This window comes from Thamnophis sirtalis, unplaced genomic scaffold (genome assembly GCF_051295495.1).
Source record: "Thamnophis sirtalis isolate CommonGarterSnake01/CBP01778 unplaced genomic scaffold, rThaSir2_p1.2 scaffold_1, whole genome shotgun sequence".
Taxonomy (NCBI): Eukaryota; Metazoa; Chordata; class Lepidosauria; order Squamata; family Natricidae; genus Thamnophis; species Thamnophis sirtalis.
The window spans coordinates 83,503,089-83,515,216 of NW_028261381.1; the positions used below are offsets into that span (position 1 = coordinate 83,503,089).

The 12,128-nt window shown below is 36.8% G+C and overlaps 1 protein-coding gene across 7 annotated transcripts in view; it reads right to left on the bottom strand.

Annotated features, from left to right (window-relative positions):
* Positions 1–10,133: 10,133 nt before the first annotated feature.
* Positions 10,134–12,128, bottom strand: part of DENND5A (DENN domain containing 5A) — a 70,815-nt gene continuing 68,820 nt past the window's right edge. For all 7 annotated transcript variants that reach the window (XM_087717851.1, XM_087717841.1, XM_087717819.1 and 4 more), the window contains one exon: positions 10,134–11,937. In XM_087717851.1, the coding sequence (XP_087573977.1) occupies positions 11,858–11,937 (80 nt within the window). In that variant the 3' untranslated portion in view covers positions 10,134–11,857. The remainder of the gene's footprint in view (positions 11,938–12,128) is intronic.

A 12,128-nucleotide genomic window follows, 5' to 3' on the forward strand; every position in this document is an offset into this window, starting at 1 on the left:
AATCCCAACCTCATCTAGTTCCCCCCCCCCGGAGGATATCCCAAATATTTACTGAAAAAGAGCAAGCAAGAGACCATAGAAAATGTTCAAGTGGTGCACTATTAGAAAAGAGTATGCTAAATACCTGGAAGCTGCTTTGCCATTCATTTAAATAGCAGATAGGAATCTGAGGAGAAGCTTTTTCGCATGTCAAATGCTTCAGACTTGTCACTACATGCTAGGTTCTCATATAGCTGAGAATGTATCATTGTCTTTCAGATTTATGTACGCCTATAGCCAGTGCATCATAAAACAAATATCTGTGAAGTGTTTAATCTTTTTATTCACTATGAGGCATTTTAAAATGTTCTTTGTTTGAACAGCTGTGCACACACGATTTCTCAGGAAGAGGAAGTATCAGTGTGAGTATCATATTTGTCAACAATAAACATTTTTATATTTATGTATTTGGATAGGAAATTAAAGCATGACATTGGATTCATTTAGCAGGCTCATTATTGGTTTAACAGTTTAAATCAATACTTTTGCGTCGAAGGCACACACAATTGATCTTGGGCTGTATATTAATTGTGTTCAAAAATAAGATGCAGATTTCTAAGTTACATAAATGTATGTACTGATATAACTTTTAAAAGAAAAAAGCAAACAAATAGAAAATATTGCAAATTATTCTTAATATAGATAAACAGTAAGCTGTAAGACAATGGCAGCGCTGGCTGGCAATGGGTGGCTGTAGTTGGTAGAATCTAGAACAGGTGTGTCAAACTGATGTCAGGGTTCCAAATAACATCCAAAATTAAATCAGAATCCAAGGCAAAGTATTGCTCAAAGTTCCCATTTATTAAGAGAGTCATGTTGGCACACCTGGGAAAACCCAAATCTGAAAGCTTCTGGGTTTTCCCCACCCAGTTGAAAGTTCAAGATCCTGCCCCCACAAATCCATCACATGGTCCAATCTTCCACTGCCATGCTAGCAGTTCCACCCATCCAGTTCTGGTCGGGTGCAGAGGTGTAGAGACAAAGGATGACCTTGGATTCTAGAAAGGAATTTTATTCTGACAACATCACATTCTACTCTTTACTATTCCCCCTCCAGATTCCCCACTAATGAAATATCATAGTAGAATAGAATATTAGTGTGGCAGGCCAAAGATCGCAAAAGGAACCAGCTGCCGGCCTGACAACTCAATTTCTTTGAGGGCTGGATCAACATTGTAGTTCTCTGCTGGCCGGCTGGGGAGACGGGAAAGACCGGGTGCACGGAGGTTGCACGATCCCCCATTCCCCATTTTGTCTGGCAGAGTGTTACAGGCTATCCAGGCCAAAAACGGGGCATTGGGGTATGTACAGTCCCCTGCCCCATTTTTTCTGGCAGAGTGTTGCAGGAGGCCGCTCAGGCTGAAAATGGAGCACGGGGTAGTGGTGCATGCACACCCCATTTTGACCAGCAGAGGCACTGTAGGCCGGTCCTTTATTATTTCCAGGCAGGCCCCAGTGGCCACATTTAAGCACCCCGCCAGCCCACTGGCCTTGCGTTTGACACCCCTGAGCTAGATGAAGTCTGTAGGATAGGCAAACTATCACTCCCTGCTCTCCCCTCCACTCCAAAACATCATAAAAATAGTAAAAACTACAATTGCATAAAATCTCTTCTTAGTGGAAGTAGAAAAACAAATGCACTGGTATAGAATAGGTCAGTGATAGTGAACCTTTTAGGGACTGAGTGCCCAAACTGCAACCCAAAACCCACTTATTTATTGCAAAGTGCAAACAAGGCAATTTAACCTGAATAGGATTTTACTACCAGTGTTGGGATTCAAATAATTTAATAGCTGATTCCTCCTAATGACCTGGTGGGCATGGCTGGGGGATGGTCATGTGACTGAGTAGGCATGGCCAACTCTACATCACTCATATGGGTGGTGGCTGTATGAGACAGGCAGGGTTGAGGAGTGAATCCAGAGGTCTCTGGTGTGTGGGGTGGGATGGGGAATGGGAAGAAAGAAAGATCCAACTTCCCTTAGGGAGGCTTAGAAAGTTTGCCATGCCTGGCATGCTCGCTCACTCCTTTGCCTGGCTTTCCTCCTCCAAGGTCGCCTCTGTGCTAGTTCAGGTTCTCCCTGCCCAGTCTAGCTTGGTGCATGTGGCAGTGCAGCTCAGATTGTCCTTTCTAAGCCCGCTGTTGGTGAAGCTGGGTGCCAGTGAGGGGTTCCTTTTTGCCTAGCTTTATTAGCTGTTGTGGGGAAAACGAATGGGGGCCTAGGAAGGAAGCCTGCGTCAAGCTAGACTAGGAAAGCTGGCTGAGAGAGGAAGAGAAGCTGGGTGATCCAGACCCAGATGCTTCCCAAGTCCAAGTCCCCCTCTCTGCTAGCCCACTTCTTCACATGGGATCGCCCAGCAATGGGAATGGAGAGGGAGAAGGGGGCGGAATTCCTGCGTGCTGCTGTTTCGGTGTAGCACTTTCCCATCAATGCTAATGACCGTCAATGTCCCTTTCCCCTCTCCGATCCCGCTGCATGGGGGATCCTGTGTGAAGAAGGGAACAGAAACTTTAGCACACAGAAATGGCAGCAACACTGCCCCAGCTCATGGCTTTCTCAAGGGAAAGTCTTCAGGCCTTGCCTCATGAAAGCCACAAGCTGGCGTATGCTGCGTGGCCGAAAAGAGGAGGTGAAAGGAGGAGGTGGGCGGCGGCGGGAGGCTAGCTTATGCCAGCACGCGGCCAAACGGAGGTGGGTGGCGGCGGCGGGGGCACGAGCTGGCATGCTGAGGCATCAGGGGGTGTTGAGCTAGTGGCGGCGGCAGCAGCAGCGCTAAACTGGCGTGTGGCAGGGGCGGCGGCAGCCGGGGGTGAGCTGGCATGTGGCAGGGGTGGCAGTGAGGTTGGTAGCGGCAGCAGCAGCAGGGTAGCTTACGCCAGCTTGCAGCTTTCATGAGGGAAGGCCTTCAGGATGGGAAAAAATAGAATTATATTTTCACTATTGAAACTTAGATCTAGCTTTTCATTCAATACCAGTTGTAGGAAATAAAGTAATGCAGGGCCACTAGATGCCAAAAATACTTGTTAACTTTAACAAACCTCACTACCTGAAATTATCACATGGGTTTATAAAGAAACACATATATAATACATTGCATTTATGCTATTTTTGGCATTTAAATTCATTTTTCTGAGAAATGGTATGTAGTTTTCACCAGATTCTCAATAGAGTCCATGGCACAGAAATATTAATTCCTGCTTTTTGTCAGACCTTTTTACCTTGCCATTTCTTTATGTCTCATCTCCATACTCAGCAACAAGTATCTATTTTAAACTGAGAAGACCATCATCTCCTGGACTTGAGTACCTTTTAATTTGCTCTTGCTACAAAGTGACAAACTTACTTGGAACTTTATGAAAGACACTGGAATTGTGTAAATTATGGTGCTAGTTCAATAAAATTCAAATAGCAGGGTCCACAGGATCTTGTTCTTTTAAATGACAAACAGTGTCACATCATCATGACCTTGTGAGCATGCATGCAAAGTTGCAATTTGTATAGAAATGATGTGGAGCTTATGTTAACAATGTAACTCTTACATTGAGAGGAGGCGCCAATGTTGTGACAATACAGACATGCGGTCTCAATGCTCCGAGACCGCGGCCTATACTTTTGCTGCTGGGTGGTCCAATAGGACCTAAACCGTCCCGAAGAGACAGTGAACAGGAAGAATACATCTTGCTGACCTCAGGGACATCGCAAAGTCCCTGATCGATGCAAGAGAAGTTCTTCAAGCCGGCAATAAAAAATCCAGCCAAGGCTGACAAAGTCGGGGCGGCTCCAAAACGGAAGGACACAGAAAGAGAAAGTGTTTCCAGCTGGTGAGGAACTTTTACTATTTTAAAAAGAGACTACCTATAAAAAACTTAAAATTAATTTAAATTGGAGAACAGAAGAATCAAGCGGCGGAATTAAATTTGGAATGGTTTTGGACAGTGGTTATCTTACTTTTTAAATGCTATCTTCATGGATGGAATTTATGCAAGCCTTTTGAAACGGATGGATTAAGTTTTCTTCTATTTTTTCTTTTATTATTTTCTGTAACCCATGGTCTAAAATTTTCCTCTTTCATCACTGTAGGTGTTGTTCTAACCCATTTAAAAACTGGACTCTTTTTTCTAACTTGAAATACAAAAAAGATACAAAAAGAAATAAGGAAATTTGCAACAATAACACTGCTACTCAGAGGCTGGAGGGTTTGTGTAGTGGAAATGGAACATTTTTTTTCCTTCACTGATTGTTTTGGCTTGGCATTACAAGGTCTTACTGCTTGGTTATAGAGAGTGATAAGAAGGGAAGCACGCAGATGTCCCTTTGAAGTATATCTCTAAAGAGAGAAAAGTGAAAACAAACTGTTTTTTGTGAATCTATGCTTAATTTTATTAACCTTCCAAGCTAGAGCAGCTGTGTTTGTTAGGTGGAGATAATGGCACAATTTCAAAAGCAAACAGAAAATTTAAGCTTGCAAAAGATATTTTCAGAAATACAGAAATTATCAAATACATATGAGAGGATAGAGAAGAAGCTGGAAGACGTAGAACATATAACGGCAAAATATGATGAAGAAGTTGAGGATGTCTATCAAATGGAAAACGTGGTGGTTAAAGTCCAAAAAGTTGAAGTGGAAAATGAATATAAAGAGATTAAATTTGCTGATATTTATGGTGATTGGTTTGTCTCTGAAAATGGAAATAGTGGAATACTGAAAGAGGAATTAAATGGAGGGGAAATTTATTCCAGAGGGCAAGATACAGAAGAAGAAAAAACCAAAGGATCTATGGATTTAAAGATAGAAAATTTATAAGCAATAACATTGATAACACTACTGACAATCAAAGATAAGGTGACTAAGGAAACAGAAGAAGGGCATCAAGATTACACGAGGCATCTTATAAGCAAGGAGTTGCTAAGAGGAGTCCATACAAAGTTGATCAAGGAGATGATTAAAGGACTGGCACTACAAATGGCAGAAGATATGAGACTGTTTTGCTATTGGAAAGATACAGGTTGATAGATGGAAGAATATAATTTAAAACTAGTTAAACTTAGTGAAATTTATTGACAATAGATATAGTTTAAATAAATAATTGATAATGTTACTAATGTATACAATATATAGTGTTACGATGAGTATAATTGGATATGAATATTGAATGGTACCCATGTAAGGAAGATTAGAAATCCCTTTGGATTATAAAAAAAAGGAACCAAGTTAGATACAGTTAAAGTTTTGATTATTAGGGGGAAAATGTTATGATACAGGATATAATTAAATAAAGGAGGGATAAGAGTAACAACGTATATATAGATATAGGTATAACATAAGGAAACTGGATATAAATTTTAAGCAGTGATTTGGAAAGGAGGATTAGAAAACTTTGTTATTAAATATTATGGATGTTTAGCTAGGACATAAGGATTTAGTGTTACTGGAGGATTTTAGAAATAGTAATTGAAAGGCCAGTATGTGGATATGTATTAAATCTTGGTATATTTTATGATGGACACTTAAACAATTATATTTGTACATGGTGACATGTACAAATATTTGAGTTAAAATGCTTGAGTTAATATGAATTATGTTTGCTGACTGTGGAAGAGATGCACGAAAGTCTTTTTGTAACCACTTTCTACAGCATGTAAAGAAGGATATTGTGTTTGTTTTAAATAAAACATAAAAAATCAATAAAAAACAATGCAACTCTGGTTTTCACCATTCTGACCATCCACCTTACTCCTCCTGAGGACTCTACTGAATTCAAATATGTTTTTCCTGAGAATAGAGCACACTGTTTCTTGTCTGTTGTGAGCCGCCCAGTCCCTATGGGGGTGGGCGGCATACAAATTCTAATAAACTTGAAACTTGAAACTGTAACAGCCAAAGGGGTCAACAGGAAGAGCAAGTTACCTATTGTAATTATTGTATGCAGATGTTAGCAGCGCTGTTCTCATTGTATATTCATTGAACAGTGATGCAACACAATGGAAAGTGTCTTTATGTTCTAGATTTAATTATTGGTTAAAACAGTGATCTACTTACATATTAATATTATTTAGATTTTTTGCTTCTCCTCTTAAACTCTAATTTATTTTAGTCACGTGTGTGTTGGTGTGTGTTTGCACTACCAGTGTTTTATTAGTTTTTCTGTTCATTTATTAAATTACACTAACATATTTGAACAGAACAGAATAACAGAGTTTGAAGAGATCTTTTAGTCCAACTCCCTACTTAGGCAGGAAACTAGTGGTGGGTTGCTAACCGGTTTACTACCGGTTCGCTCAGGCATGTGCTTGTGTGCACAAGCATCCGGGTGGGTAGGCGGAGCCTCCCGCCACCACCACTACTGGTTCAGCCAAACTGGGCCAAACTGGCAGCAATCCACCTCTGCAGGAAACCCTACACTACTTAAAATGTTTTTTTTAAAAATCCTTACAGGAATTGTGATTTTCAAATGGTCATTTCTGAATTCATGGATATAGGCTGTGCATCTGCATGGTAGCCAGTGAAAACATTCCCAAGGATTTTCTTATTGTAGTAATAAAGAATCAGACTATAATTAAGGTGACCAGACATCCCAATTTCAGCGGGACAGTCACGATTTATAACAATTTGTCCCGTGTCCCGGGGCGTTTAAAAAAAGTCCTGATTTTCTGGCTTCATGTTGAAAGCCCAGTGGATTTGCTTAAAAATCCTAACCGGGGTAAGACAAAAGACACCCTGTCTAATCCCTCTCTCTGTCTCAGTACTTTCATTGAAGATATTAAAACATTAAAGCAAGAAAAAGGACCCCCCGCACCCCTTTTACCTCATTTTATAAGAAAAAATGACCAAGTACCATAGAGCTCCAGAAATTACTTGGCTAGAGAAGCCGCGAGTGTTACTTCCTGGATTTTCCGGAAGGGAGCCGCATGGAGGTTGGAGGTCGGCTCGTGTGGGAAAAATGGTGGCAAAGTTTCTTTGAAAAATATTTCCCTGACTAATTTCACAATTTTAATTTGCTCAGTTCTTTGTATTAACATCTACATCATTCTGGATTGATTTGGAGTGCTCACTTGTGCCTGCTGGTAAGTGAGCTGGGTTTTTTTCTTTTATTTTTTTAATGTATTTTAAAATAATATTTTATTTATTGTGCATAGGATTTTTTAAAATTTATTCTGTGTGGATTCTTTTTTTAAATTGTCTTAGACTATTTAAAAAAAGATTCTATCCAAAATAAATTGAAGTGAAACCATTTTTAAAAATTCTATGCACAATACTTTGAAATATATTGTGCATAGAAAGAATAGTTTGAAATGTTTTATTTCAATTTATTCTGTGTGGATTCTTTTTTTAAATTGTCTTAGACTATTTAAAAAAAGATTCTATCCAAAATACAAAATACCAGCTACAGTTATTCACTTAAGAACTGTGGCAAGAAAGGTGGTATAATAGGCTTAGTGACCAAAGTTACAATAGCATTGAAAAAAGTGACTGATGACCATCACACTTAGCTACCATTTTCACACTTAGCGACCGTTGCAGCATCCTCATGGTCACGCGATCAAAATTTTGATGTTTGGCAACAGATTCGTATTTATGATGGTTTCAGTGTCCTGGGGTCATATAATCACCTTTTGACAAAGTCAAATGGGGAAACCAGATTCACTTATGTTACTAACTTATCAGCTGCAGTTATTCACTTAAGAACTGTGGCAAGAAAGGTGGTATAGTGACCAAAGTTACAATGGCATTGAAAAAAGTGACTGATGACCATTTTTCACACTTAGCGACCGTTGCAGCATCCTCATGGTCACGCGATCAAAATTGTGATGTTTGGCAACAGTTACAATTTATATTTGTAAATTGTAGTTATGTTGAAATAAAAAAAATATTACAATACTATTTTTGCGTTATATGAAAATTTTTGTTGCTCCGTATAAAATTTTTAATCGCCCCCCCCCCAGGTCAAAGGTGTCCCTCTTTACCAATCTGAAAATCTGGTCACCTTATACTTATCTAGTTTATACATAATTGGATATTGAATTTGAATCTGTGTGGTTTGCATCCTCATCACAGAACAAATCCTGTGGAAAATGAAGTAGCTGTGAAACGGCAACTTATGAATGAATAAAACAGGTTTCTAGCAGAGCTTGCTGCATGCAAGAAGTATTTCATTTATTGAATTTTATTGGAAGTATCAATGTGTGATGAAATACCTCTACATAATTCAAGCCAATACCACAGATGGCATATTAAATTAATCTTGTTTATCATGTTAGAAAAAAGCTTTATTGCAGTTCAAGTAAGCTATATCTATACAGTGTTTAAAAATACAAATTACAATTAGAAAAGGAATTAAATACTTGAAGTTTCTGTTCTATAAAAATGACTAAAATGTGCCAAATTTCTTCATATTTTATTAAAATTACAACTGCATTTTGAGGAAAGTAAAGAACCCTAAGTATAAAATGAAAATTAAAACCATGTAACTTTCAAGATGTTTCATGTTTTCCGATAATTTTAACTATGACAATGAGAATACTAAAAGACAATGAAATTCATTCTTGTAGAGATCAACATAGATGCATTGTCTATATTGTTGGAAATACACAAAGCGCAAGCACAGTTCTGAAGTACTAGTCTGAAACTTAAAATTCTTCACAGTGGAAAAGTATTTCTCCTCTAGATAGAAACATGATTTAAAAGTTTATGTGCTGGTATAGAAGAAAATTCCATTGAAAGGAATGGGCTGCAACTGACTTGTTAGTAAATGGAAAAAGCTATACTTCTCATGATGAATTTCAATTTTGATGACAAATGGTATAGTTGCCTATCAAATAAATACAATGCAGTCCTTGTTATTTTCTTAACCACATGAAAGTATTTAAATCATACAGCTTAAAGGAAGAATTCTGTTAACTGTTATGCTTTAACAACAATAATCTTTTGAGTTGTTGAAACAGCATTCTATGAGAATTAGGTCATCAGTGCCATGTTGAGAATTGAGTATTTCTCTAGTTTTGCAAGATATATATCATTTTGTGTGCACGGTTTGAATATAAAAGTGCTTTGGTGCCCTCCGTTTAGCATAAAAGAATAACTGAACTATATTGATATTGCCTCTATAATTGAGGCATTTTGAGATATTTTGTTTGGAAATGAGTATCTACTGTGTTTTATCTGAAGATGTATAGTTATGAGACAGTGATTTCCTAGACCTTTATTTCTTGTGTTTTCATAAATGCAATTGCACACAATGTTTAAAATATTTTCCTAAATTTATCACTATATGTGCCCTCAGACTGAAGAGGTCTGTCATGTATTGCAAGATTATGGGAGATAAGGTGGATATTGAAAGATTACAAATCTATAATTGATGTTCATAGAACCAGTAACATGGTTCTTAAATACATCATGCTTGACAAATGTGTTGCTTTACATTCTTTTACCAGGAGCAATTTGTCCCACTGCATATTAGGCCCAGGAACCACCTAAAATTAAGAGTTTTGTATGTGCAATGGGAAGAAATTTAATAAATTTAAATACCACATATGTTTGAAATATGATAGGGCAGCACCAATAATCCTTCAACAGTAGAGAGTGATTTTTGCATTCTTGCATAATGCAAACAAAAACAATGATAATACAACTTTCCAATATTTTCTCTGTATAGATGCTGGTGATAATTGGGATTAAGTCAAGTGTGATATACATTCATACAATTCTTTAGTCACACTCTGCATTAGCTACCATTGTACAAACCTTCTATTAAGTTGTTATCAGAAGACATTTTATACAAAAAAGTTTAAGGAATATGGCATTTCAAAAGAAAGTGCCTAAAAGAATATGTAACAGGTGTTTTTATCTTGACAAGTTTTGTGTGCAGTTAGCTAAGACTTTTCCTGATAAAATTTTGGAAAAAAATATATGTTTAGATGAATGCACAGAGAGATTTCAGTGTAGCTCAATACACAACAAATAAAATAAGAGTAAAGGTGCTCCTTTGAGAATCAAGCATAGACCCCTTAGGATAAGAGTAAATAGATTAAAAATGAAGTGAAAGAAGGCAATAATGAACACTTATCAAGATAATAATGAAAAACACAAGGTAAGTAAAAATAGTAAAATTTAATACATGTGCTGTACTTTAAGTTACTGGAAAAATGACAACAAAATGTAGGAATTAAGAATAATGCTACTTGAGTAAACTGACAACTGAAGACTCCTTTTTCACAGCTCCATATGTTAAAGCCTAGTGTTCATACAGAAAAGGTCTCCTACTAAAGTACAGAGATTTCAACCCTTGTCCTATGTATCTCAGTATTATCTCTATTAGGTATGCATTTTCTAAGGATTTTAAATTCTCAGCTAATAATAACAGTTGTTTCTAGGCATTCACTAGATTTTTTTCTTGATTGGAATTTTGCTATTTATAAGAATCCACATCTGAACTTTATTAGAATAGGCTAATATTTTTACACAATGTTCACAAGTATCCAAGAAATCTTGCATTTAACAAAGCAAAATTAGAACATAACATTCGGCATATGAAAAGAAAATGTTTGTTATTTTCTGCCTATGAAATAGGGTTAACCAAGATCTGAAAACCTTTACATGTTAATAGGTTGAGTAACAGCATAAGTAAGTCACAGTAATACTGACCTCACTCATACTCATCCCAAATATTTGACCAAAATGTGTGCTTATAATGCTGTAATAAAATTGTGCCAGTATCATAAATGTCACACAAGTGTGAAATTTTGTTCTATGTGACTCTGCATATTATATGCTATTCCAGCAAGTGTCACATCTTTACACTGTTAGCCATTACATAGGGGATATGCGACCTTAAAATAATCACATTTGTATTTTATGTTCTGAAATATCATTAATAAACTGATTGAACTTGAAAGGCATGTCCATGCTGAGACATATTTTTCTGCATACTTATTTTGGAGCTTCGGTCTAAGGGACTGCACTCAAGTATATAGCATTCTTTTTTTAAAGGCAAAGACCAGATCATGACAAAAAAGTTAAATAAATAAATGCCAGTTAAAACACACTTATAATTTTCTCTGTGCAATTTCATGTATGAAAAAATACTACTGATTTCTGAACATCAAACTGCATGTTTCACTCCTGAAAAATCTGCTAAAAATAATACTGATAAAAAAAGAAAAATTGCTAATGAATTCAGTGCTTTGAGCCTATTAAAAACATTTACGTACATTTCTAAGTTTCTTGCAGCACAGCAGTGACTCAACATTGAAATGCTAAATAGCGTAACTTACGTAATAAAATATTAGTTTTTAATTGCTTAGTGACTTAGCAGAAATTGGAATGTGTTAATTACAATTTTTCAGGATACAGTCTGAAGGCAAGTTGAGAGAATGCTAAAAGCTTCTCACTGCACCATTATCTATGGCAAAGAAATATTACAGCTTTAAAATAAGCTGCACAATACTCATCTAACTCTTTCACATGAAAGCGTGTAAAAGCAAATCAGCAAATAAACTCTAAAAGTAATTTATAAGTATCCTTTTTCCTTTTACACACCGGATGTAGAATTTTTGTTATATTTTTGCACACCATTTGGATCTTCATTCCAGAAGAGTTGCATTGAGTCACATGAATATTCTGGATGCAATGTATTAGCAGATATATCTTTGCATACTAACAATAGTTTGTTCCTTGTTGCTTTTATTAAACAGTGCTTGTTTCATGAAGCAAAATCAGATGTCAATTCCTTTGACAAGGGATGCTTCCAGTGTGATATTGAACTCTTGTAATGTTTGCAACACACGGATCAAAGAATTCACAAGCGTGTGATCTTTTATCAATGCTGTATCCTCATACATCTGAGCAGTGATGGGGCAGTCTGCCAACAGAGCAATCCAATGGTGTAACAGATGATCTCTGTAAGGGAAAGTTTTAGAGGTTGAAAACAAGCATGAAATATTATCTTCTTTTGTAAGAAAAATACTAAATTTTCTTATATTATCACTCCTTAACTCAAATTTAGCAATCACATATCTACTACCTAGCTTTGGTATGGACAAGCTAACTTGAAGCTCATTTTTTTTTAGAACTATAACTCTCACAAGTCC